The sequence below is a fragment of the Coturnix japonica genome, chromosome Z, assembly GCF_054131305.1.
Source record: "Coturnix japonica strain WE chromosome Z, WE-NBRP24, whole genome shotgun sequence".
Taxonomy (NCBI): domain Eukaryota; kingdom Metazoa; phylum Chordata; class Aves; order Galliformes; family Phasianidae; genus Coturnix; species Coturnix japonica.
Window position 1 is genome coordinate 15,548,674 of NC_140702.1, and position 25,658 is coordinate 15,574,331.

Here is a 25,658-nt window from a genome sequence, read left to right on the forward strand (position 1 = left end):
GGCAAGACCACCATACATGCTGGCAGCAAATTTCAAGGACTACTAGCCAACTCTGTGGGCACTCTTCTCCTGCAAGTTGATCTATGGTTGCTTTCCACCAGAGGCTGAGCCAGCTGGGTACCAGTCACAACCAGCCATTTCAGAAACTTCTAAAAACCAACAGCTGCATCAGCCCTGGCTGCATCACTCCTATAGTGTCATAGCAGGCTTGCACAGATTGATATCAACCTGGGTAACTGCATTTGCAAGCAAAAGCACCCTTTCAACTTTCTACAGCAGAAAACAATCTTCTAATAAAGATTTTCCTGCTGGCATTGGCAGTAGAGAAGCAGCATCAACCCTAAAACCTTTAGCAAAAGCTTTCCATAGGTCAGTGTGCTGCCTGACCATGCTCTGGCAGCACTAAGAAGTAATTTGAGTATGAAAAGATCTACTCAGTGAATGCTCAGTGAATGTGGACTATGTCAGAAACTGCCTATGTAGGCCTGAGTGCCAAATGCAGTTCTGAATGAGGAAGTATTACTTTTCTAAATAAGAGAGAACAGTTAGTTTTCACTTTTCTGAGTCAGAATACAGTGGGGGAAAACAAATGAACAGGCTGTCCATGGAGGTGATAGAATCATCATCCTTAGAAGTGCTCAAGAAAATCATACATGTGGCACTGAGGGACATGGTAGTGGACACTGTGGGTATGGGATGGCAGTTGAACTAGATGGTCTTAGTGGTCTTTTCCAACCTTAATATTTTTGTGATTTTATTATTCTAGCAACGACAACTGCCCCATAAGATTGTTATCCCACTGTAAAATGAGAATGTAGCTTTGCCTAGATGAATCCCTGCAGTGACTCATAAGCCACCGGGTCTTTGTTCTCTTGGAACTCAGTAATGGAAGGCCATAGGCATCTTCCACCTCCACCAAACTGAGGGAAAACCCTGATTCCTACACTTTCACAAGAACCTCAGAGTAGATGAGACTGAAGCCCTGTAGCAAGTGCAGTTCAAACACACTCTGATCCCTGGAATTAGAAGGCAGAGGATCAAGCCACAAACCTCCATGTGAGTGACATCCACCAGCACAGCTGCTCTGCTGTCACTCATCATCCAGTTCTGACTACAAAATGGGTGTTTCAGAAGAGGATGATGGAACTAAGGTCCAAACAAAGCAGGGAGGACCCAGCTCTCCTTTCTCTGTAACAGTCAGAAGCCATCAGTCATCACACATGCATATGTAAGTCTTGCAAATGAGGAAAGAAGACTTATGATCAATTTTGGTTGAAATGGAAAGACTTGCAACTGTCAAGATTGCTTTCATCAGAGTGACATACTGCATAGTATCACAAGAATCCTACTGTCTACCTATAGAAAGACCCCACATCTTTAGAGCGGGTATTGGAAGTGACTCAATACTTTCAATAATGGGTACCAGCTAAACAAACTTATGTGTATAAGAGCGTGAAAGGGATGACATGTGATGTCCCATGCTGATTCAGCGACAGGAAGAATTGGCTATGCTGGTCATCACAACAGGAATCAAAAGACAAATGTATGTAGTGCTGACTATGTTGCTCTTTATGTGTCTCATTGTGAGGCTCACAATGTGGTGGTGGATCATCTGGTTCCAACAGATTTTAGATTGTTCTACACAATATATCGAGAGAAGTCCTAGTCACCTCCTCATGCAGAAGTATTATTATCTCACTTCTGTTCTTATCAGAATTTTAAAATATGCACTTTTAAAAAGTAATCTGGAAACAGCTACCTGAAAGATCTTGAAATTCAGGCTTTTGACTGAAGATGAGGTAGTTAGTGGCAATAAAATGAAGAAGCCAAGTGGAAAGGCAATCAGAATTGTGAAACTGCAAGAAGGAAATACAAACAACAATTTAATGCTATCAAGTCTAAAAGAAGGGAGAAAAACAACTATACTTCCCATGACAAAATATTTTAGATTACCACTAATACCATAGCATTGTATTAAGTAAAATTTTAACAGGAGGAACTGAAGGGGACATTGACAGAGATATGTAAATGGACACATTTCTGTAATATCCTTCCTGAGGCTTGTAAACATTTTGCTTTTCTCTTTTGCTTTCCAAATCTGCTCCTGCTTTTGCTTTTGATATCTACCTTTTTTCAGCCTCTAACTTTTCCTTTTCACTCAGTATCTATGTATTAGGTGACATTTTCTGTGGTAGTTGGATATAACAATTTACTTTTTTGACTAAGAGAGGAGGTAGTGAATCTTCAGTTGCTTTAAACATACCCTTTTGATAGGAATTAAGCTGAATTACTGTAGTGTGTCATTGGCGAAGAAAATTACACAGAGTATGGTATGACTGCACATCCTACAATAAAAGGCTGAGGAAGATCTCTGTTTTGACACCCTTGTGCCACCAGAAATCCCTAAGCACAGATTATAAGTCAACACTTGCCCTCAGAAGTGAAATTGTTAAGTTAATCAATATTTAACGGTTACAATAAATAAATAAATAAATAAATAAATAAATAATAAGATATTCTTTCCCCTCCCTCCCACATATATAGTAATAGTGAACGTATTCTTCTTTATTATAAGAAAGTCATACCTTAGCTTTTTTGAGCAGGCTAACAATGCTAAGACTTGTGGATGCCAGTTCTCTACTAGGCATGCTCTGGAGCTGTGTGATAATGTAGAGCTCACAGATATGCTGGAGCCTCATTACTTGGTACATCTCTGCACAGATCAAGAGGGACATAGCTTGGAGAATACTGGCTGAAAAAAACAACAGAACATCAGTTACACATATCTGACTTACCTGAGAAGATGACTGAAGCTGGTTTATACACTGATCTTTTAAACATTTAATGACAAACACAAAATCAAAATGCTGCTTCATTCTTTTATTTTTCGTTATTATTGTTACAGGCTGCTTTCATCACTGTCTTTTCCTGGTAAACTATTTAAATAACAGGAAAAAAGTAGTTGGTAGAAGGCAAGTATAACAAACTAGCCAATTCCATACATCTTGAAAGGAAGAAGTCAAATGTTGCTGATCTCTTTAAAGCTAGTCATAATTAGAATGATGAAAGTTTGTAACTTCCCTTTCAAAAGATAACATCTGTAATCTGTGTTTTTTATCTGTGATTTATCTGTGTATTAAATTCATATTTCAGATTTAAGAAGACTCTTCTTCTCATTGAAGAAGACAAAAGATAAGAAATAAAGAATATTTTAGTTCATTTTTCTTGAGAAATATTCCATTTTAAATATAATTAGAGGTGCTTTATATGCAAGTAAGATATTACTGTACATCAACACAGAATTCTTACAAGTTATCTTGATTTATATAAAGCATCACAAAATGCTTTACACCAACAAAATGAAAATTTTGAAATAAAACCTAGAATTCAGACTAGGAAGTAATTCTACTTTGGTGTAGAGAGAAAACTCAGAATGCTTTAATGGATGAGAAACAGAATTTCACACTTTTTTTCAGTCTTGATGTGTAAGCATGAAAAGGTTACAGCATTGCCCTCTTTACACATTGGCTTTAGAATCATAGAATCACAGAATGGTCTGGGTTGAAAAGGGCCACAGCAGTCACCCAGTTTAACTCCCTCCTGTGTGCAGGGTCACCAAACACCAGACCAGGCTGCCCAGAGACACATCCAGCCTGGCCTTGAATGCCTCCAGGGATGGGGCATCCACAGCCTCTTTGGGCAACCTATTCCAAGGAATACTTGAATGACACTTGAATAACACTGATATATTATTTTATCAATAACATTTTTTTTACTTGAGACATTATCCAGGAATCTACTGGTATTACTTAATACAATAAATGCTGCCACATCACTTTCTATCCCTTCATTCTTAATAACTCAACATGGAACAATGTATGTATTTTAAAATTTTCTTACCTGGACAGCAGGAGTCGGTATAAAGATACTCTAGAAAGGAGAGGAAAGTGTCTTTGGAAACCCCATACACCGGAACCAGAATACTATTTGCTTCTAGATAATTACCATTAAACATAGCTGCCATTACCTCACAGCGAGCTACCAGAACTGCTCTGTGGGCTGGTACAGTTGCACCTGCATGATGCAAGAGAAAAATCCATGACAAGATGGTACAACCTTGATGCTAAGTCTTGCAATTTTTTCAGACAGACAAATGCTGGCAGGAAAGCAACCACTGAATGAATGAGGACCTGAGCCAGAGAAACATGATTTCATCAAATTGTAAGAAACACATCAACTGTCAGCTAAGTACACCACACGCAACCACAAAGAAGTCAGTTTTCATTTCCTCCTCAACCACAACTTTGCCACCTACCCAACATTTTCATGACATCTGCCACTTCCTCATTTTTGTTCTCTTTCTATCCACTTGTGCTTCTATTTCCTTTCCTACTGAGCTGCATGCAACAATTAAACATTTCTATACCAACAGAAGAAACATCAGTGGTGTTGTAGTGTTAATGTACTTGGAGCACTGTGTAATACAGATGTTATGTAAGATATGTGTGCCTTTATTTATTGTACATGCAGTAGATTTAGCTACTAACTATGAGTTTTTCTGCAAATGTAATATACTTCTATGCTGCCCAAGTATGTTTATAAGCTGGAAAGCTCAGAGCAACTCTCAACTTTCAAGGAATTATTTACAGAATAAAAATGTGTTTGCCTGGAAAAGACTATACTAAACTGAGTATCATTTAACAATTACTTATTTTTAATGTAATAACTGTGATTTTTGAATTAGTGAAAAATTATGGAAGATTCATCAGATATTAAAAAAAAAAAAAAGCCCCCATTTTCTTATGTGACAGCTGTGCTTTTCTAAAAAAGTACCAGTTGAGTCAGTTGGCAGCAATTTGTGTTCTGTAAAATATACAGTAGTAGTATGGTTTCATCACATTCCCGCAGGGCCTCTCAGGAATGGGTCACTGAGCTGAACTGCTTGTGTCATTACATTCAACATTAGCATTTTGTTCTCATTTTCAATTTTTTTTTCTTAAGTTTTTACCACATTACTAAAAAGAATATCTAGAAGGAATCTGCCCATCCCCATTTGCTTGATTTTTGAGAGATTAATGCTTCGTATTTGGCCCTGAGATATGTATCTAGAATAATTAGACAACTGTCTAACTCTGAAAGGCCACTTCTGCATGAAGAGCAGGCATGGGAAAACCATTAGCGTTTAAAACACAATCTAATTTTTATTCTCACAAAGACACACATTTTTACAATCTTTTCCTGATATTTTTTGTGTTTAAGAGTGAAGGCATTTTTAATGTCTGGAAAAAGTCACCCATGAGACAGTGCTGTGATGTATGCTCCTTACAGACTAAAGGAGAGCTAAGGGCTGTTCAGGAGCATCTCCCCATTTTGCTAGGCCTACCAGAAGCATATGCACAAATCTGAGTTGCATAACCTCTACCAACACAGGCAGACAACACCAGGCTCAGCAAACTACTGAGTGCAGACACTGCCCCAAAGCTTCCATTCAGACAAGTGCTACCAATAAGCAAAAAACGGTGGCAGGAAAGTGCACACATTTTCTCAGTTTTGACTTCTATGTAAATACAGTTTCTATCACTTCCCAGTTCCTTTCAGAGAGGAGAATTGCTGGTGACATGGAGGAGCAGAAGTACCTTGTATTGTGAAGATGACATCCGCCAGGACAGGCGTGTTAAAGAACAGCCTGAGAGAAGTACTGTACAGCCGCTTTATGTGGTGAGATTGGCAGTCCCTCAAACTGTTTACCTGCTAATTAAATTATCAACGAAAGTTATCATGTAGTTGCCCACAGGGAAGAATAATAATAATAATAATAAAAAGTGATTACAAGACATCATTTATGTGAGGAAACTAAGCAAGTCTTTCACTACCTGCTTGACATAATTTTACCCAAGAACATCCTTCACAGCTGTTACTCTGCGACCCTCCTTTTCATTTCAGCCCCAGGCCCAATTCATTTCTAGTCCTCATAGTTTTGCAGGAAAACAAAAACAAAAACAAAAACCACAAAATAATAGTATTCTGAAAGTATAACAAAAGCCCTAAAGAAAACAACAACAAACAAAACCCAATCCCATCCCCCCAAAATAATAAGCAAACAAACAAACAAAAATAACTGGGCTTATTATCTTACAAGATTTCAGGGATTTCTTTTTTCCTATGCCTGTGAACAGTTATCTGAGGATGCTTAGGACTGACAAGCCTACAGCTGAGAGACCAGACACTTAGAATGGCTCAGTTACTTTTGACTGTTATATTGTTGATCCTGGTTTCAAGATGACTTCCCACTTACATTGACAGAAATACTGTGTGCAAGTGCTATTGTACTGGGGGATATATAAAAGCTGTAAGTAAATGGCTGTTAAAACCAATTCTATACTGCAAGCTTCTATTGGTACAATTAACTTGATGTAAACAATACTTAACTGCAAAGTCACTAACTGAACTAAACACCTTAAGCAAAAGGCAGATTTCTGAATGACATTTATAAGAGAAATTAACTCTTCCAGTCTCTTGCAGAAGCAAAATTTCTGGCACCTACTTGGAAAAGTAAAGCTCCCCTGAGCATCCCTTATTACATAAGAATTAGGAACACATCATCATATTGTTAGACAATGCATGAAGCTATAAATAAAGTAATCCTGTTAGGAGATTACTTATGTGCTTTTTAGTGATTACATTCATTCAGCACATTACCTCAGCATATCTATGTTTCTGTGTTGCAAATTCATATAACAAACTACTTGCAAAGCAACAAAAGACCATGTAAACTAAACAGAGTGTAAAATGAGGACTGACAAGGAAGAATCTTCTGCACACTTCAGTAACTGTTTCTACACATTATCCCCAGTGTGTTAGCTGTACCTTCCCTGGAGTTTTCAGGATACATTTAACTTTCTCAAGCACATGCTCAGTTTTTTCAGAATCTTTCAACTTCTTTTTTATATCTTCTTCTAATCGCTCCCACTGGAAAGCACCTGTTAGAAAACCAAGTAAAATTGGCTTATAAGTACACAAGGCACAGCTCTCAGCAGGCAGAGAAAATTTGCTATCAATGTCAAAAACATCCTGCAGATATTACATTTTTTGCACATAAATCAGCTGGACATTTTCACTTAGGAAATAGAAGATGCAGTTCTGCCAGTCAAGCTTTCATGATAAGTTAGAGATGACTCGTACAGTGATACTACCAAGTATGGACAGCGTGGTTGAAGCATCTGGACTCTTTCCTGCATAACCTACTCTGTGGAAACTGGTTTAGCAGGGACACTGGACTAGATGATCTCCAGAGGTCCCTATGATTCTGTGATTCTGTTATCTCTCTTGCTTTCAGAATGGACTTCTGGGATTCCTCCCATCTCAATCATCACATATTGCAGGAAAGCCTTCAAAATGTTTCACTATCATCTGTGAGACTTCCATAGTATCTGATTTGCTTTGTAGGGGTCTCAACCAGAAAAGTTCCATGTGCAGTCATGCTCTGAGTACTGGTAACTTAAATAACCACATAGTTCTCAATGAATTTCTTTCTGGCTTTCAGAGTCAAACTGATGATACTCTATTATGTATCTCAATAGCTTCCTTTCAAAAATTAACCCGAGCTAAAAATTTCAAATTTTAGTTAAATTAGAGTTAAATTGGCCTTCTGAAGGCCTGTGAAGGCTCTGAAAGCCTAAACAGTAAAAAAATTGTTTACAGTAAATAGTATTATTGCCAAACCTGATCTGCAGTTTAGGTGACAGTAGTCAGAGGAACAGCTACAAAAGCACAAATTTTATCCTTGTACACTTTGCTGTGGTAAGTTTCAAAGACAGTTAGGCCTTTTTGGCATCTTTCAATTGTCTGGATGGCTAACCTCATTTAGGTGAGAAACACTGCCTAGATTTAATTGATAGCAAAATACATGAAATGTATAGAAGTGCTCTGCATTCAGACCAGTCATCACTATTTTTACTGGAGTACCACCATATCTAGAAGAGAAAACTAGACAGTTTTGCCTCCCTAACCTTGCATTCTCTTCCACATGTTTAGAGTATGCAGTCGATCTAAATGTTTTCTAAAAGTATTTTAGAACCCTGACATGTGAAACTGTCACAAGTTCTAGATTTTGTTGGTAAAGCTTCGCATATAATTTACATTAGCTTGTGGAAATTGTTAAGTATTCAGCTTAATTTTTCTTCATTAGATCAGGAATGACAGTTAATTTACTTTTGAAATTATATTTAAGGCTTCTTTCATACACAGTTGCTAGTAATCATAAGGGATAAAATAAGTTCAGCAACATGACATGACCCAATGATAGCTAAAGCCCACTTCTTCAGTTAATGCATGTGTCCCTGAGCAGAATATTTCCTGCTGCAGCAGAGCTGAGTAGATGGGCCCATTCTCATGGCGTACCTGAGTAGATGAAGTGCAGGATGTCTGACAGACAGGAGCAGAAGACAGAGTCCTTAACGACCACCCTAACGGGCACACTACATGGTGGCACACCATGAGGAGCAGGCAGCCCAGCCCCAGCCTCCACTGCAAAGAGGCTCTGTGCTGTGCGCAGGATGGAGGGGTCATGGATGTCCGCAGGGCTCTTCACATCAAAAAGCAGCATAAAGACATGGCTCACTGAACACAAGATGACCTTGTGAGCTTCCACCACTTTGCTGGAGTCTTCTGAGTAAAAGGCAACGTCTGCACACTGGCAGCAGAATAGCAGGTTGTGCAGGTCAGAGTCGTAGTGAGAGGCTTCTCCTTTTAAAATGGGCATTTTTTCTGTAAGAGTTAAGAAGCTAGTAAAATAGTGGCAATTATTACACACAGAATATTTTCTTCTCAGAAATCTAATCAAATCAAAGACAAATTTTCAACAACAACAATAAAAAAAAGTTAAGAAAATATCTTACATACAGTTTCAATACACTTAGTAAACTGCTACAGCAGTGAAAATATCCCATAGAACATGTTTAGTAAAAGATATCCACCCTTTTAGAAAAGCTCTTAAGGCACTCAAGTTCAAAATATACCTTGGCAGTGAATCCCGAACCTCACGATCAGAGTGACTTTGTAGTAGGTATAAGAAAAGATAAACATATACTGAAAAGTAAACACTTGTTAATAATTATTGCACTGGATATGTGCATCAGACACTTGGAAACTAGATGCAGGAGCTCAAGTGCAGCTGTACACACTTATCCCTTGTTTTATTTTCAGCAAATAAAGGAGTTATTTGCTGAAATCCTACAACAAAGCATTAGCTAATGGCCACCTTTTATAATTTATCTGTAGATCTTTTACATAAAACTTGTATTTTACAATTACAAGATATTTTTAGATATTTTACAAGTATCTACATTCCTTTTTTGCCAAGTGTACAAGAAAATGACACCTAATTTTATCCAAAATTAATAAGACCACTGCAACAGTGCACAGTTCACAGTTCTCCCCACATCAATTAAACCAGCACTAAGTGATTGACCAAATAGAGCAACGTAACCAGATGACAGGTAGCGCTGCTCAGAATAATTACCACAAAGTATTAATTGCATAACACCACACACACAGCCAAGACCACACATCAGCGAGCACCTGGCTGTTCCAGCTGAGGTGGTTGCACTCGATGGCATTTCTGGGCCTTTTTTCTTTTCTTCATTTTTTCAGATGACTTCTGATTCAAACTTTGGATCATAAAATATTCCAGCTAGAACATGAAGCATATTTTTAAGAAGTCCTATTAATTTAAGAACAAACTAGACATGAAACTAAGGACGAGTGGATGCTATATGGAGGACTGAAGTGGCTGCCACTATAAGAGGCTATTCAATTTGCTAGTCCTAGCACTTCTTTATCAGTGTAATGTACCAAACTTAATTGGAATAGGCATAATTTAAAAGATTATTTATTCAAATAGCAGTGTTTTTTCCCCCTTGTATTTGATCTCCTCAAAAATGACAGGCATGAAGATATTCAATTTATCAATTTTCAGTGGTTGCAAATTGTACAATTACAGAGAACAATAAGACTTTGTGAATAACAATCAGATGCAAGTAATAGAAACAACAAAGCCATACATGAGCTCTTCAGCTTGCAACTAACCAGCACCACACAATGCCACAGTGTATATGTGTTTAATTCACTAGTTTTGTTTTTGTTGTCCTCTTTTTTCTAACGTTTTAATGAAATACATATATATATATATAAAGAAGTTTTGTTACTTATTTACTTTAACTACATAATATATTTTATATGCAGCCTGACATGATTCCTCTTTACCTAGTGTGGCTCAGGCAAGCCAAGAGGTTAGACACCAATGCTGTAGTGTGCCTTCTGGAAAAGTCACATTACTGTATGGCCTGTGTGAGCAAGATTTGTTTTACTACAGTGCACAGTAAGCATGGTCAATGCAGTAAAATTGTACTTCAGGTGAAATGGTCCATTTTACAAGAGCAAAGAGGTATAAAGGGTGGCTTGGGTCTAGTTAAAGGAGGTGTTAAAAACTTCTAGCATCCAAGGTGCACACAGTACAAAAACCAGAGGAATATTTTGTTTGGACAAGATGTTGAGAGGATTCCTTGTTTTTAATCAGAAATGAATGCATCCAATAAAAACTGACCAATTGTCATGTCAGATATTTCGAATGACTATCAAGCCCCATGAAAGCAGGCTGTATTATTACATAATGCCATAAAGATAACATGAAATCACTGTACCAAACTGCATTTTTTTTTTTTCTCCAAACCCAAAAGCTACTAGGGAAGTAAATAAAATACATTTATCTTTTATAAATGCTGTTTGAAACATCTCATTAAACTGAAAATTAAACATTAATTTGAAATAATTTTATGGAGAAGACAAACAAATCTGGAAGTTTGAAACCACTCAGTGGATCTCCTTGTACCCAGGAGAATGATAAAAGAAACTGCTGGCTATAGGTGAAGTGTATTTAACAAGCTTTTTAGCTTCTGCCTCATTTGAGTTTACTGCAGCTGAGACCGGGTTCTGCTTGGGATTAGAATCACTGAATCATTAAAGCTGAAAAAGGCCACTAAGATGTTACACTCACCACACCTCCAAAGTACTTCTGTATGTAGAAGTCATTGAGAGCGTGCAGTTCCAGGTAGGTGGCTCCGAACTCCTTGGCCAGCTGGACCCCCTCGGAGGTGGTGACACAGCTCCTCCTGTCCAGGGTGCACAGAGGGCACGTACAGGGCACTGCTGGGAAACAGGGACGTGGGTGAGCCACTGTGCTCCAGCAATTGGAATATTTCCTAAAGAGCTGTAAAGGTTCTGCTCAGAGTTACAAAGCAGGAAGTGGAAACAGTTGTTTCAGAGGAAGAAATCTATAATCAAGGCTAAATGAACAACTTCTTTGTAATCAGTTCAAAACAGTATGCAAAATACTACACAAAACCCAGTTTATTATACATTAGCATTGTTTTAAATATCATTTATATTCAATTTAAATTCAGTGCAAGGCAGAGGAGTAGGACTTTCTGAAATCTTCACAGAAGTCAAGCAGAGACTTCAGAAATCCGGTTTGGGTCGGGACCTGTCTGTCCTTGTGTCCACATGCATTGTTCTGTCCTGCAGGTGCTGCCATTCATTACTGCCACCCTTCAGCCTGTTGTAGTGCAACCTGATCATGCAGGACTTGGCAATGGAAAATTTTCCACTGGCTGTCCTAGCTGCTACGAACACATACATGCAGCAGAGTACAGCTCATTAACATACATTTTGCATATTCCTTAATGCCAAAATAAATGGTTTTGAAGATTATTTAAAAAAACTGATTAAAATTTGTTGGCCACCCAAACACAACTCTGCTTAACGCCTGTAAGAACTCACCTGTAAAAACGGGCATTTAGATACACTGCACATGCTCTAGTCTAGTTTACACCACTATGACCCATGGATAGCATGCATTAACATAGCCTTTTTTTTATTTCTTTTGGCAGCAGTGCTTGCTGCGACAAAGGATTAAGCTCTTAGTAATTGTGCAAGCAAGCTCCTGTGCTCACACACACTGCTCGGAAACAAAAGGGCTCTCTGTGAGCCCAAGCGGGTCGCAGCCAGACCTCTCCCACGCTGAGCCTGTTCAAGGAGGGTGGCAGGGAAAAAACCGGACAGGGAAAATGCCAGCAGCAGTCTGCCAGGCTGGCAGGAACCTGTGCTCCCAATAGCAAGAGCAGGTAAGAGAATGAGCTGGGGAAGCCCAGACCCACCTCATCAACACCTTACCTCTTCACTGGTGGATTTAGTACCCTTGTATAAACCAGAGCATAAAAAGCATGTTGTTACTGTCTGTGGTTTACTAAAAGCAATAGCAATAACAATTGTACAGATTTAACTGTTACTGAATTCCTTAAAAATCTTTTCTCCATTACCGAGCAAAAGGATATGTAAGTAGATTCTGGCAAAACTGAATATTCTACCCACAGAATATAAAACTCATGTTGCCTAAAACTTATGTGTACTTTACAAAATAAAATCTACAGCTATGTTCATAAATCTCATCCTTCACTCTTAGCAGGTGGGATGCGCAGAAACACATGTTTTAGTCAAACATGTGGAGTAAAAGTAACTCGGGCTGACATTCGGCAGTCACCCCTCACGGGCTGCAAGCTGATGCACCGAGTTTCATGCCATGTGCTAGAGATACACGACATCTGCAGCATGGGCAGAAAGAGCGTGTAGCTATAGAGCTCATCTCATACGCTCAGTCTCATGCCTCTTAATCCCAAGTGATAGACTTAATCCTCATGTATGATGACTTCACAAGAAGAGTCTCTGCTGAGGTCAGGGCAGGATAGGAAGCCTTTTGTCAACACGGTTAATTAAGCATAATGTTCCCACCTACATGCCAGCCTACAGAACCACAGTACATAAGCATATTACTGTCATTCTGACAGACTAATTGTTCGTGTAAGAGAACTGGAAAAGCAATCAGCTTCTAGTGAAATTACTACATATCTCATTTCCAAGTGATATTTTAACAACGACTTCAGCAGATCGGATACATACCGTTTTTTCTTGCACCAACAGCAGAAATTATTACTGGAACTGAACAGTGGTTTAATGCCTTTTTTATCATTGGAACATAACTGTCCTTTAAGTCTTGAAATGAAGTCTTGTCATTGACAGAGTATTTAATCACAATAATATCAGCTCCTCCAATGAGACTGCGAGAGGTATACCAGTCACTGTCAAATATATCCTAAACAGAAAAAAACTGATCAAGAATTCTCCTAGCTACTGATGGAAAGATGAACTATTCAATATTCTTTAATGCAAGATCTTAGAGAAGTACTGTCAAGCGATATTCTCATTTCCTATTTGAAAACATGCAACCAAGACCGGAATTGATACTACGTAATTTTGTTGTTTGGAAAACAAGTTATTCTAATTGTTTTTATCCAGGAACACACTTGTACCCGAACACACACAAGAAGAAACACTGCTGTTTTAGTTACTTAACTTTCACAAATGTTTGTATTAAGGAAATAAAAGAACTTTCAGTGGTAGAAATTTATTACTATAAATTTCATACAAAATCATTAATTATCAAAATATTTTACAGAGCTCTGTACAGAGCACAGTAATATAGGAACACTTCAATATAAGTTTCATCAGTGGTGTAATTTTTACCTGCTTCATAAAAAAACCTCCAAGTAGAAACAAGCATCAGCATCTGCAGTTAATAGGTCTTAGTCATGTAACTAACTTTCCTTCTTTGACCTCCCATTCAATTTCCCATTATTCTGGGCTATAAGAGTAAGATTTACACTCTTAAAGTATTTTGTGTCCTATTAATTTCTGACTGTATCACATTTACATGTAATATGCAGTTATTACTTATATACTTGCCATTTGCATGGCAACTGTAATTTCAAAGTTTCTGCTTTATATATGGCTAGTTCAGAAATACCAATAGCTTTTCACATATGCACAACTGAAAACTCTCGACAGAAAGAAATCTGGATATTATCTAGAGAACTGAAAATCATCCCAAAACCCAAAAATACTGACATCTTTCTAAACAGTTCTAGTTTAGAACAGCATGAGATCAACCTAGAAGAAAAAATGAACTTGAGGAAAAGAGTGGAAACAAGCAGTGATAAAATATGGAAGACATGGAAGAGAGGAATAAATGGGCACAAAGGAAGTGACACAAGAACTGGACTCAGACTGAGGGTTGGGTGAGGGGAGAAATGAATATGAGTTCTGAAGAATGGGTCAGAGACATAAAAACATTGCAGTTAGGAACCAAAGAAATTTATAGAAGATTATTAATATCAGTAGGTGAAGTACCTCTCATAGTCAATATAGCTATTTTTGCTCACTTCAGAAGAGGCACTGTTCCACGTCTGTCTGAATAAGTAATACTGCCCCAGCACTTAATCAAAAGAAATAGCATAAACTTGATGGAAGTCTATAAATCAGCAAATGTTTGCCTAGACTGTCAGCCCCTGGCACCAAAAGACTTTCAAACCCCATCTCATCCAAACCAAAAATATCCAGATTGCTACCCAGAACACACTTGCTTCAAATATATGAAAGTAACACATATTTCTTCCTACGATCCTAGGGATGACCAGTAATATCACCACTGATGACTTCAAGCACCAGTGCACAACCACACAAGAATTCCCAACAAGCTTAAGCTTCAATAATATAACATTTATGGAAACTTCTACTAAATGTAATAAGTAATTTTTACATGTTTTTACATGTCTGTGTATCTTTTGTAGGTCTTTCCATTTTTCAACAGAGCTAAACTTCTGATGCACTGTGGTATAATTTAATATCACAAAGAAAAAGTTTAGAAAGTTTTGAGAGGTTTTGTGAATACGAACTCAGAAATCCTCCCAAAGAAAGAACCTGCTCTGATCATAAGACTTAGCTTCAGCCTAAGCCTAGATTTGAGGTGCAGCAGGGGACCATCACTGCAAAGCAGTCTGTGCCTCTAACCTGACACCAGCCCTGTCAACTCTGGACATGACACAAGCTCTTTAATACATACACTCTGCTCTGGCCTCAGCCCTTATCCCAGCTCTCCTAAGAGATCAAGAAAAGATCATCATGGAACACCTTCCGTGCACTAAATCCAACTGGTGACAGCTCTGATCCTCTTCCTGCTGGCAAGAATCTCAACAGCATATTTTGTATTTGACTTCTCATTGATTGCGTTGTGCCATTAACATTACAGTAGTTTAAGAAGTCAATACACAGCAAAAAAATACATACACTTTTCCTTCTGAAGACAATCTTAATGAGAAAAACATTGTAGTTTGGGTGACAAAACAGCAAGGACAAGAAGACCTGGCCATTACTTTGTATGTAATGGCCTAAGAACCCTTTTGTACTTATGTGGCTCCGTCTCTGTAGCTGTGTCAGTATCCTATTAAAGAAGCAACTGTGCAGATACATCAGTATAGCCCTTTGTTGCTGAACTGCTATGAAAAAGGATCTTACAGACACTTAGTGCAGGCTGTAGCAAGTTCTTAGATGTGTGTGGCTGCATACTGCTGTAGTTTTGTGGAGGTCTGCAGCTCCTTCCACTACCCCGTGTCACCACTGTGTGTCTCTGGTAATCCTAAAAAGAAGCATTTTAGCAATGTTGACAAAGTTCTGGTGGACATGGAATCCACTTTCCCCTGGGAAAAGAGACAGCTCTGGGCATATGCTTCATGACACCCAATTTGAATTGTGCAGTTTCCCTAACCTCTCACACAAGCCCCAAATCCCACTCTTGAAAATGGATGTTACCTGTACAAACACAGAGGAATAAAACACATTCCCAGAGGTCATGTTGCAATTATTTACATTTTACATCAAATGTAGAGTGTTTCTTTCAGATTACTGCTCTCATGACAGGGAAAATTCTTCAGAAATGTCTCTGACAAAACAAAGGGGTTTTTGCTCAATACATCACTAGGACAGAGCATCTGAAGCTTTACCAATGTTAAACACTTCCTAGTTAGCAGTTTTAGGAAAGTTTTCATATCAAAATTGCAAAGGAATTTCCTTAGATGATGAATAACTGTTCAGGAATAACAGTAATTCCTGGTTCTGTCTATGACACTCATGTAGCAGCTACTTCTCATCACACTTCCTGCTCTTGGCACAATCTACTTCCCAAGGCAGACATTCACAAAAAGAATAAGTGCATAGTCAAGGTTACTGTAATATGACATTATTAATTATGACCGGAGCTCTGCTGCTATTCCTCCTGGGACCTACTAGAAAAGAAGCTGCACTCTTCTCTTACGTGCCTCTACTATGTACCTCTCTCACAAGACATTCACTCCACTGGTGAGTAATGCTTCTCAAGCAGTTACTCCGAAAACAAAGCCTTTAGAGGCAATGAAAACGTGATTTTCCTGCGGAATCACACAGCTCCTCTAGAGGACAATAGTTGCTTTGTCATAAATAATTTATGAATGCCTTTATGGAATTGCAGTGAAATCCACTACGCCCTTGCAGTGCCCACTTGCTTTTCACAAGTCCATGAGTATCTCACTGTCCACTTAGACAGTAGCAGCATCAAGGCATGGGAGCCTGGCTATGGCTGGGTCCCATTCCTCTTGAGTTTTCCTGGGGTTACAGGATGGTTGTACCATGGCTATTGGGATGATCATGGATTCACTTGGCATTAACCAAGCCTTCTCTGAATTGTTCTCTCAAAAAATAATGTAAGAATATTTGTAAAAAGTAAAAGTAGGGAAAAATAATTTACCGTGTTTTAAACACTCACTGTAAACTGCCAACATCAGACAGAAAAGTTTAAAATGAGAAAAGTCAACATACTAAAAACCAAAAAGTTGCCAGCTATGGATTTGTACTAAAACAGTAATATGACTGGATTTTTAATTAAAAAGCAGATGAGGTTCCTTTGATCTCAGACATACTGAGGGCCAGCCAGCCTAGGTGGAATGCTGAGTAAAAGGATGCTGCTGCAAGGGAAAAGCCAGATAACTGCACCATGGATTACACCATGGAGTTAAAAAACCTCAAACAATGAAGGGAAGGGAAAGAGGGAAGGGAAGGGAAGGGAAGGGAAGGGAAGGGAAGGGAAGGGAAGGGAAGGGAAGGGAAGGGAAGGGAAGGGAAGGGAAGGGAAGGGAAGGGAAGGGAAGGGAAGGGAAGGGAAGGGAAGGGAAGGGAAGGGAAGGGAAGGGAAGGGAAGGGAAGGGAAGGGGCAAGAAAATGTGTCAGGACTAATGGAAAGACATGGTAGAAAAGTAAATGTTTTCTGAAAAGAAAAATCAAAGGAAAGCTTTTTAAAATAGCAGTTAGTTAGCATATTCATACATCAGTGAATGCCCTGGAGGTCTGCAGCCCTGTGGATAGAACCATCTGTTCTCAGGAGCAGGTGTAAGCACAGCACATCCCACTGCACCTTCTGCAGGTGCATGGTCAAGCACAAAGCACTCTTAACTGCAGCTGTTCTGTTCTCTCCTTTCAGAACCTACTTGCTACAGGGAACACAGTGATGTCACAGATTATTCAGAAATCGAGAATTTTTCATAAACTGGAGGAAGCAAGTTTCTAAAGTTATTGCTCCCTGAGGAAGAGCAACAGGACACTCATAGTGGAAAAAAAATATGACAAGGAGAGTAGAACTCCTACCCAGAAATGAAATGCTCCAATGTCTTTACAGCACTGCTCGAAACAATGAAGGAAAGAACAAGTAATGCAGGCAAGGGATAGACCCACACTGTCATTCATTCTGCTATTTCCCAACATCCCAATTCAGCAAATCAAACATGAATTTGTTTCTGTGCTATACTTCATTCTGAAGCTAGTAAATAAATATTTACTTGCCATTTGATACTGCGAATTTTGTCTGTGCTTTTCCTGCAGTTTTTACCTGTACACATGCATCTGTATGACTAAACTCAATAAAAAGTGACAGAAGTTTCAAACCACACACAAGCCATCTCACTTCCAAAGGCTGTAAAATCTAATACAACAACAGCTTCCTAAATAAAGCAACCTTTTCTAAAGCAAACATTAAAATTTTCCTTTCAAATTATTCCTTGCAAGTTTCTAACTCCTTTAATGAGGTTTGCAAAAAAAAATAAATAAATTAGAAAAGGTGTGATGCCCCAGTTCAACGTGCTTTGTGAGATCCCAGCTTGAGCAAGTATTAGCAACTGAGAGGTCACTAAGAATAAAATATTCAGCAAAGGTGTTAGCACACATATGCATACACATGTTTTCCCTAGTTCCTCATCTCCCCTCTCATACCAGGTCTGCATTTTTTGTCCAAATGTGTTCCAGCCATATCAGTCTCTAAGGAATGGTCTTTTGGTATATCTGCCCCTTGCACATAGGAGGTATCAGCATGCAACTTTGCAAACATAGTGAACACAGCAGGACATGGAGATATACCCAGCACCTGACAGATGGAGATCAGTGCTGTTTTAGAAGCAGTGACATTTTGCTCCCAGATTTTGAGAAGTGTGTTCCCTTGCTATCTCTAAAGCCCCATGTCTCCCACATGACTGTGAAGGATGGTGAGCAGCCTCCACAAAGCCAGCAGTGCTCTCCCGCACCCTGCAGCAGCCACCAGGGTACAGGTCTCCTCACAACACACTACTGCTGCTTTGCATATTTGTAATTATGATTTTGTCCATGTAATTTTCTAAGAACAGTGATATCAAAGATTGCAGTGCCCAGCACAGGCAGCAAACATATTAAACGTTCCTGAAGGGGTGAAACAGAAATGCTGTGTGAAAAGAGCAGCTCTAGCCTCATGTTAGGCTGGGAATATCATTACTCTGAACCCGTCTGTAACACCTGATTGAAGTTACCTATGGACAATCATGCCCAAGAAGCTTTGCTTCCTTGCTGAGCAGCTTGGTAGCCACCTCCAATCAACAGATACCACATTTTCACTGTTGAACTGTGGCTCAACAGCAGCCAGGTTTCCAGGATAACAATGCCGCCGCAGAGATGATGCTCACTGCACAGTCCAAATACCCTATGTTTCTCCAGCCCAGTAGGACTTTGGTAGGTGTTGAATGACCCGACCCAACCCAACCCATTCAAAGAGATTTATGGAATGCTACAAGATGCTGAGAGCATTATAGTGGAAGGATATGGGCTCTTCAGGAAGAACAGACAGGAAAGACAGTGCAATGCCACTCTCTGTGTCACTGGCTAGCTAAAGTACCTAAGGAGCAGATGCTAGTTTGTGGGTTAGAATTAAGGCGAGAGCAGGAACAGATCACATTACAGAGTGGGTCTGCCACAGGCCACCTGATGAGGAGGGCTGAGAAATGCAGCCCTCTGTAGACAGACAGGAGTCTTGTCATCTCCAAGTGATAGAGGCCTCAGCAATGAGAGGTGTGGTGAGGAATTTCATTCTTAACAACAAGGAGAGAAGCTTGTGGGGACTGTGTAGCTCAAAATCAGCCCTGGCTGTAGTGACCTTGAGATGATGGAATTCAGGATCCTCAGGGCAAGGAGAAAGGCACAGAGCGAGCTCACTGCTCTGCTCTTCAGGAGAGCAGACTTTTACCTCTTCATAGAACTGCTCATTGGAGTACAGTGGGATAAAGTCCTACAGGAAAGAAATTTCCAAGACAGCTGGTTCATACCTAAGGATCACCTCCTCCAAGAGCAACACATCCCAACAAAGAGGAATGGCAAAAAAGACAGTAAGCCTGCAACAAGAAGTTTCTGGGCTAAATCAAACACAAAAGGAAGGCCTACAGACGATGGGTAACATGGGAGGAATACAAAGACATTGTCAGAGCAGCCAGGGATCATGCACAAAAAGCTAAACCTTGGCAGGGATGTAAAAGGCAACAAGGAGACAGAAGGAGATGGAGACATGTAAGTTTGTCTGTGATAAAAGCAAGACTGAGGAAAATGTAGGCTCTGAAGGAAACAGAAGACTTTATTACTTTCTTTCCATCTTCCCAGGCAAGTGTTCAAGGGACACTGTCCCTCCAAGGGGAAGACTGGGAGCATGAAATACCGTCCGTGGTATGAGAAGATCAGGTTCAAAACCATCCAAAGTATCTGAAGGTGCACAGGGTGATGAGATGCAACTGTGGGCCCTGAGAGAACTGACAGGTAAAACTGCGAAGGCACTATCCATCATATTTGAGAAATTGTGGCAAAGGAGTTCCCACTGACTGGGAAAGGGAAAACACAATCCCAATTTTTAAAAAGAGAAAAATAAAGACCCAGGGAACACAAACCAGTTAATTCCATCTCTGTGTTCAGCAAGATCATGGGAGCAGATCCTCCTGAAAACTGCTAAGGGATACAGAGAACAGAGAGCTGTTTACTGACAGCCAGCATGGCTTTTCTAAGGGCAAATCATGCCTGACTAATTTAGTGGCCCTCTACAACGGGGCCCCCAGCACAAGAAAGGCACAGAGCTGCTGGAAAGGGTCCAGAGGAGGCCACGGAGGACTGGACAACCACTCCTGTGAAGAAAAGCTGAGGGAGCTGGGCTTGTTCAGCCTGGAGATGAGAAGGCTCCAGGGAGACTTCATTGTAGCCTTCCAGTATTTGAGGGGAACTTACAGACAGGAAATAGACTCTTTCTTTACACAATCTGATATGACAAGGGGGAATTATTTTAAACTAAAAGAGGGGAGATTGAAGTTAGATATTAGGAAGAAATTCTTGACTGAGAGAGTGGTAAGTCATTGCCCAGAGAAGCTATGGGTGCCCCATCCCTGGAGGTACTCAAGGCCAGGTTGGATGGGACCCTCACCTGGTAGGTGGCTGTCCTGCCTATGGCTGGGGCTTGGGCTGGGTAGGCATTAAGATCCATTCTAACCCAACCCATTCTATGACTCCATGATTGTACTGCTATCTGTCTCACGAAATAACCTATAAGAAAACTTTGTAAATTGTACCCATGATGCTTTTTCAGGCAGTGAGTTGAACTGAGGAGTGCAGAGGGCAAAGGCAGCTTGCCACCCTTAAATTTGCAGACTCATTGCAAATCAGTGTATTTGTTTGCTGAGTTTATGTCTAGTGCTAGCTTGCCTTAGCCATGTGGATGTAATACAAACTCAGGTAAAATGGAAGTTAATTCCAAATGACAGAGATGGAAACAAAGCAAAGACCAGCATCCCACTGCCTTTAAGCATCAGTAACACATAAGAAATAAGAATCCTTCTCCACAAAGAATATGAAATATTAGTAACACCCATTCTTGTGGGACCATCAGTCATTGTTCTCAGCTGTAATGCTGAATGTCTCAGGCTAGGAAAAGAACAGTCCTGCAAGGACTACTACAACAATGTTAACAAACCTCAAGAATCCAGACTATGAACAACAATGCTGTTCTGCTGAACCTTAACAAGGAAACAGCTTCACTCAAAACCAGAAACCTCCCAAGGAGCGCAGTCCAGATTTCTGAGCTGTCTTTGGCTGAGCAAAGAATGCCTATTGTTCCTCCCCGCTCCCCTCCTCTGGCTCCTTTAGTTGAGAAAGGGGAAAACAAGAGGCCAGTCCTCAAAACCATGATGCCGTAGACAATGGACATAGACATGGACAGATTTTCTAGGCCTGAAGTGATAATGTTTACAGAAATGAAGAATCTTGTTCTCTGGAAGATCAAATGCACATAAAGCAACACAAAACTGCATCCTCAAACTAGGCCTACATGTATTTCCTACTCTACCTTTCTGCAGCTATCACTGTCCCCTTCCAGTCTCCCTCACTAATCCCCCTTGACATCTTCTATGAAGTCCCACAGCATGAATAATATTCAGCATTCATACATTGCTGTGCTCCAGTGAACCAAACAGACAATACATGACACACAGGTGACATGCAGCTTCAAAGAACAAAAACAGTGTCCTCAATTCCATTTGGTCTCTATAAGTGATTAAAAAAAAAAAAAAAAAAAAAAAAAAAAGGATCATACAGCAGGTTTATAATCAAATAATTCAATTTTCAGATTACAACCTCTTAATCATGAATTTCTGCAACTTCTGGGATTCCTGTAGATTCCAAAACAAATTTCCCTCCAGGGCTGAATAATTCCATGTCTGATTACAATCTCAATGTTTTAATTCATTAAAGCTATTAGTATTTGTTTCTAAAGGCAACAAACTAGTCATTAAAAGCTTTATTAGAGATTGCCAGTGTCATGTCTTGCATAATCATTGGTCTGTTCATATTTGTAGTTATGTCTCTTACTAACAAGGGTCCCAGTAACACGGTACTGTGCTAGAGCCCTTTTTATTTACCTTTCAATGTGAGAAATAATGTTAAGATGTGATTATTCATTATAATAGAATTAAAATGACTTGATGCAGTGCATTTTGCCAGAGGACAAATTATTGAATATGTCATTTTTCAAATCAGGAAAATGGTACACCTTTCCAATTTTACAGGAAAATAACATATGTTTTATTTTACTGTTGTAGATAAATATTTTGAGAGAGTTTTTGTGATGCAGTGTCATCAATAGTGTTCTTGTTTATCTGTGGATTATTTCCAATGAAGCTTTCGGCAAACAGACTGCTAGAAAAAAGCACCTCCCACTTTGTCCATGAGAAACTTTGTGCCACGCTTCCCAGAGACTAAAACACCCTTTGGTTACATTTTAGATGAAAGCGTGATAAAAATCGCGGGGTAATTGGAAACGGAAGGCTTCTCTATTAGATCGAAGCAGCCTGCCCCGCTGGGTGCAGCTGCAAGGATCCCGACGGATCTCTTACCCACAGCGGGCAGTCATGCACCACCAGCCTGACATTGCCGAAGATGCAGGCTTGGTACTCGGTGGTGACGGGGCTCCTGGCGTGCTCGGCGGACGGGCTGCTGTCGATCTCGGAAATGAGAGCGCTTCTCCTGAGATAACTCCACATCAGACTCGACTGCTGGCTGTCTTCGGAAAGCACATCTCTCTCATTCCCAAAAGCTACGATATTTACTGTCCTAGAACAACAACAATGAAAGATCAAGGGCAGGGGTGAGGAAGAGGGAATTAAATGAAAAAGAAAAGGCATTTACATCAAAACCGACACCTCAGTACTTCCAAATCCTCTTCCTTAGCTCGGCGTTAGCACCCCCGGTAACCAGCAGCAGAGCACGTACATGATCTCGGATCCGATAGCAGGGCGAAGCGGAGAAGAGCAGCACGGCTGCCGGCACTACCAGCCCCCAGCCCTCTCGGCCGCCCGCTGCTCCATGCCCGAGATTACGGATGCGACGTCCGGGTATCTCGCTGCATGTCCCCGCTGCGTGTGGCTACCCGGCTCCTTGCTGCCGCTCCAACCGCCGGGATGCAGCGGGGTACGGTGGGCACAGCAGTTGCAGCGGTTGCAGCTCCTGCTGCACAGACCCGCGGCTGGAGCCGAACACCGCACGTACACCGAACGGCGGCCGCTCGGTCACGGCCATGCATCCTGACGTCAGCCAGCAGGAGCGGGGCAGACGCAGTGGAGGGAGAGAGCTGACGTTGTGCGGGCAGGTGGAGCTGCAGAAGGGGCACCCTCCGACCCTCACCTCCCTCGTTGGGCCAATGGGTGTGCGGTGCTGAGGGCTGGTCGCAGTTAATTAATGTTAGGCTGGTGGTTTATTGAGTGCCCGTGCAGATTTTCCAGTGTTACCGTGCTGTTTAAAGCACTCTTTACAAAAAGGGTGATTTCTAAGGACACCTCACAAAAGTAATGCTTCCTATTTATTTCCATGGAAACTACAAGACAAACAGCACAACAGCACAACTTGATAAAGTTCTTTGCTACAAAACTATTTTTCAACATAGTCACCACCATTAGGCAATTCACGTGGATGAGCTGATTCAGACACCCTTCATTTTGCAGTGTGACAGACGTATTTGGCTATCCTGAATGTGGCTTGTCTTTCACATTGTTTCTTCATGGAGAAGTTCAGTGACACACCTTACACTTCTATGTCAGACACCACTCTGTCAGACTGCCCCTCTGCTGCCATCTGTCACACAGCAACAACATGTAATGGAGTACTGGCGCAGAAATTCAACCTCTGCTGTTGTACCACCAACAACCACCTCTGATGTCATGGACCAACATCATAAAATAGGAGGCATTATTTTTGGAGCAGTCCTCCTAAAAATAATGCTAATATAATCACGTCTGAAACCAAATTCAGCCTGAAATCACGTGTTTTCTACCCAGTACTGCTGCACACATTACTGTAAGAAATGAAAACAAAACACTTTACAAGATAAATGAACTCCTTCCGTTAGGTGAACACATGCTGCAGTTAATCCCACAGCCAAGAACTCATTCAGAACAGGTCTCATTAGGATTATGAGCAGAATAATTAAGAGAGCTTTAGTTTGCAACAGTGCTCATTCTGAGAAAGTACTATTCCACTGCTGCCAGAAGTGGGAGGTGGCAATTGACCACTGCCAGCTTGTTTTGTTTGTATTGATGGGCTGAACCAAGCACTGGTATCTGACACACTGAAAACAGGCTGTCATTTTTGTGCTTTTATCATAAATTCTTCAGGACCTTCTGAAGAACAAATGAATAAACAAGAGAAACAACTGAATATTTACCAACATTTTGATCTTCTAGTGGACTAGATTTTGAAAATGAGGATACATTTGATAGAAAGCCTTAGGAACATAACCTACTGTAAGCTAAATATGCACATGTATATCTCTATGTGTGGAGACACACACAGACATGTACACATATATATACAATTTTAACAGCAGTAAGAAAACTGGAAAGGTAAATAAGGCAGACTCATGAGAAGCAACTAAATTAATCCAGATTCCAGCCAACATAATTTAGTTGCTCTGCATCTAGTTCCAGGGGGACCTGAGTTCTCAACAAGGCTGGAAGAAAAACATTGTCTTCTCACTCATTCCTTGAATCACATAGAGGCTCACCAGCACTGCCAGTTCTGCACACAATGAATGTGGGGTTCATCTGGACTGATGGACGATACTCAAAGGCTGACATACTTTGCTCTTTCAGAAACAGTTCTACAGTCTGAAAAAATTAAAACACCACCTGAAAAATAAGCATTAGAAGTGGGTGAAAAGAGAAGAAAAATGAAAGAATAAAGAAAAGGAGAAAAAAGAAGAGTTAACTTTTGCATGGTAGCAAGCACTTAGAGAATTTTCTTGGCCTCTGCACCTCAAATGCATGCTGCAAGCTATGTGGGCACTGCAAGTGAAAGAAATAGAAGATTGTTTAACTGAAAGGATTATAAAGAATTGCTTGACTGTTCCCTATTTGGCAATCTGGATGCTGAATGTCCTATGATCAGCAAACACTTCAGCCAGCAGGCATTTGCTGTAGTTGATGACATTCAGTGACAGAACTGCAGACAAGAGAGTGTATTTGACCAGATCCAGATTCAGAAAACAATAGCATATTTGATATTTTGAATTTTACATTAGAACATTTTCACTTTGTTTCAGATTATTTCTATTAAAGCTTCCCCATGAATATATCAGAAAAGAAAAAAAGAAATAAAATGTGCAATCTTTTCTGACAGAACTGAAATGATATTTTCCACTGCACGGAGATAGATAGTTGCAGCCAATCCAAGGATGAAGACCTCTTCCTTGTGTAAGCCACAGTCTTACTTGCATAGATTCAGGTATGACAGACTATTCCATATGTTTATGGCAGTGAAATTATTTGATGCATCTGGATTCAGCCTTGTTGAAGATCATAGCCATTATC

General features: G+C 40.1%; 1 protein-coding gene across 1 annotated transcript in view; it reads right to left on the reverse strand.

The window, feature by feature from the left end:
- RHOBTB3 (Rho related BTB domain containing 3) overlaps window positions 1-23,377 on the reverse strand; it is a 28,015-nt gene extending 4,638 nt beyond the window's left edge. Inside the window, exons 1-12 of the mRNA XM_085530023.1 lie at window positions 23,315-23,377; window positions 23,006-23,220; window positions 22,692-22,908; window positions 13,012-13,204; window positions 11,054-11,205; window positions 9,580-9,691; window positions 8,401-8,766; window positions 6,868-6,980; window positions 5,637-5,751; window positions 3,901-4,074; window positions 2,586-2,752; window positions 1,760-1,856 (exon numbers count right to left, since the gene is read on the reverse strand). Coding sequence (XP_085386149.1) covers window positions 1,760-1,856; window positions 2,586-2,752; window positions 3,901-4,074; window positions 5,637-5,751; window positions 6,868-6,980; window positions 8,401-8,766; window positions 9,580-9,691; window positions 11,054-11,205; window positions 13,012-13,204; window positions 22,692-22,908; window positions 23,006-23,220; window positions 23,315-23,377 — 1,984 coding nt within the window. The remainder of the gene's footprint in view (window positions 1-1,759; window positions 1,857-2,585; window positions 2,753-3,900; window positions 4,075-5,636; window positions 5,752-6,867; window positions 6,981-8,400; window positions 8,767-9,579; window positions 9,692-11,053; window positions 11,206-13,011; window positions 13,205-22,691; window positions 22,909-23,005; window positions 23,221-23,314) is intronic.
- Window positions 23,378-25,658: the final 2,281 nt, after the last annotated feature.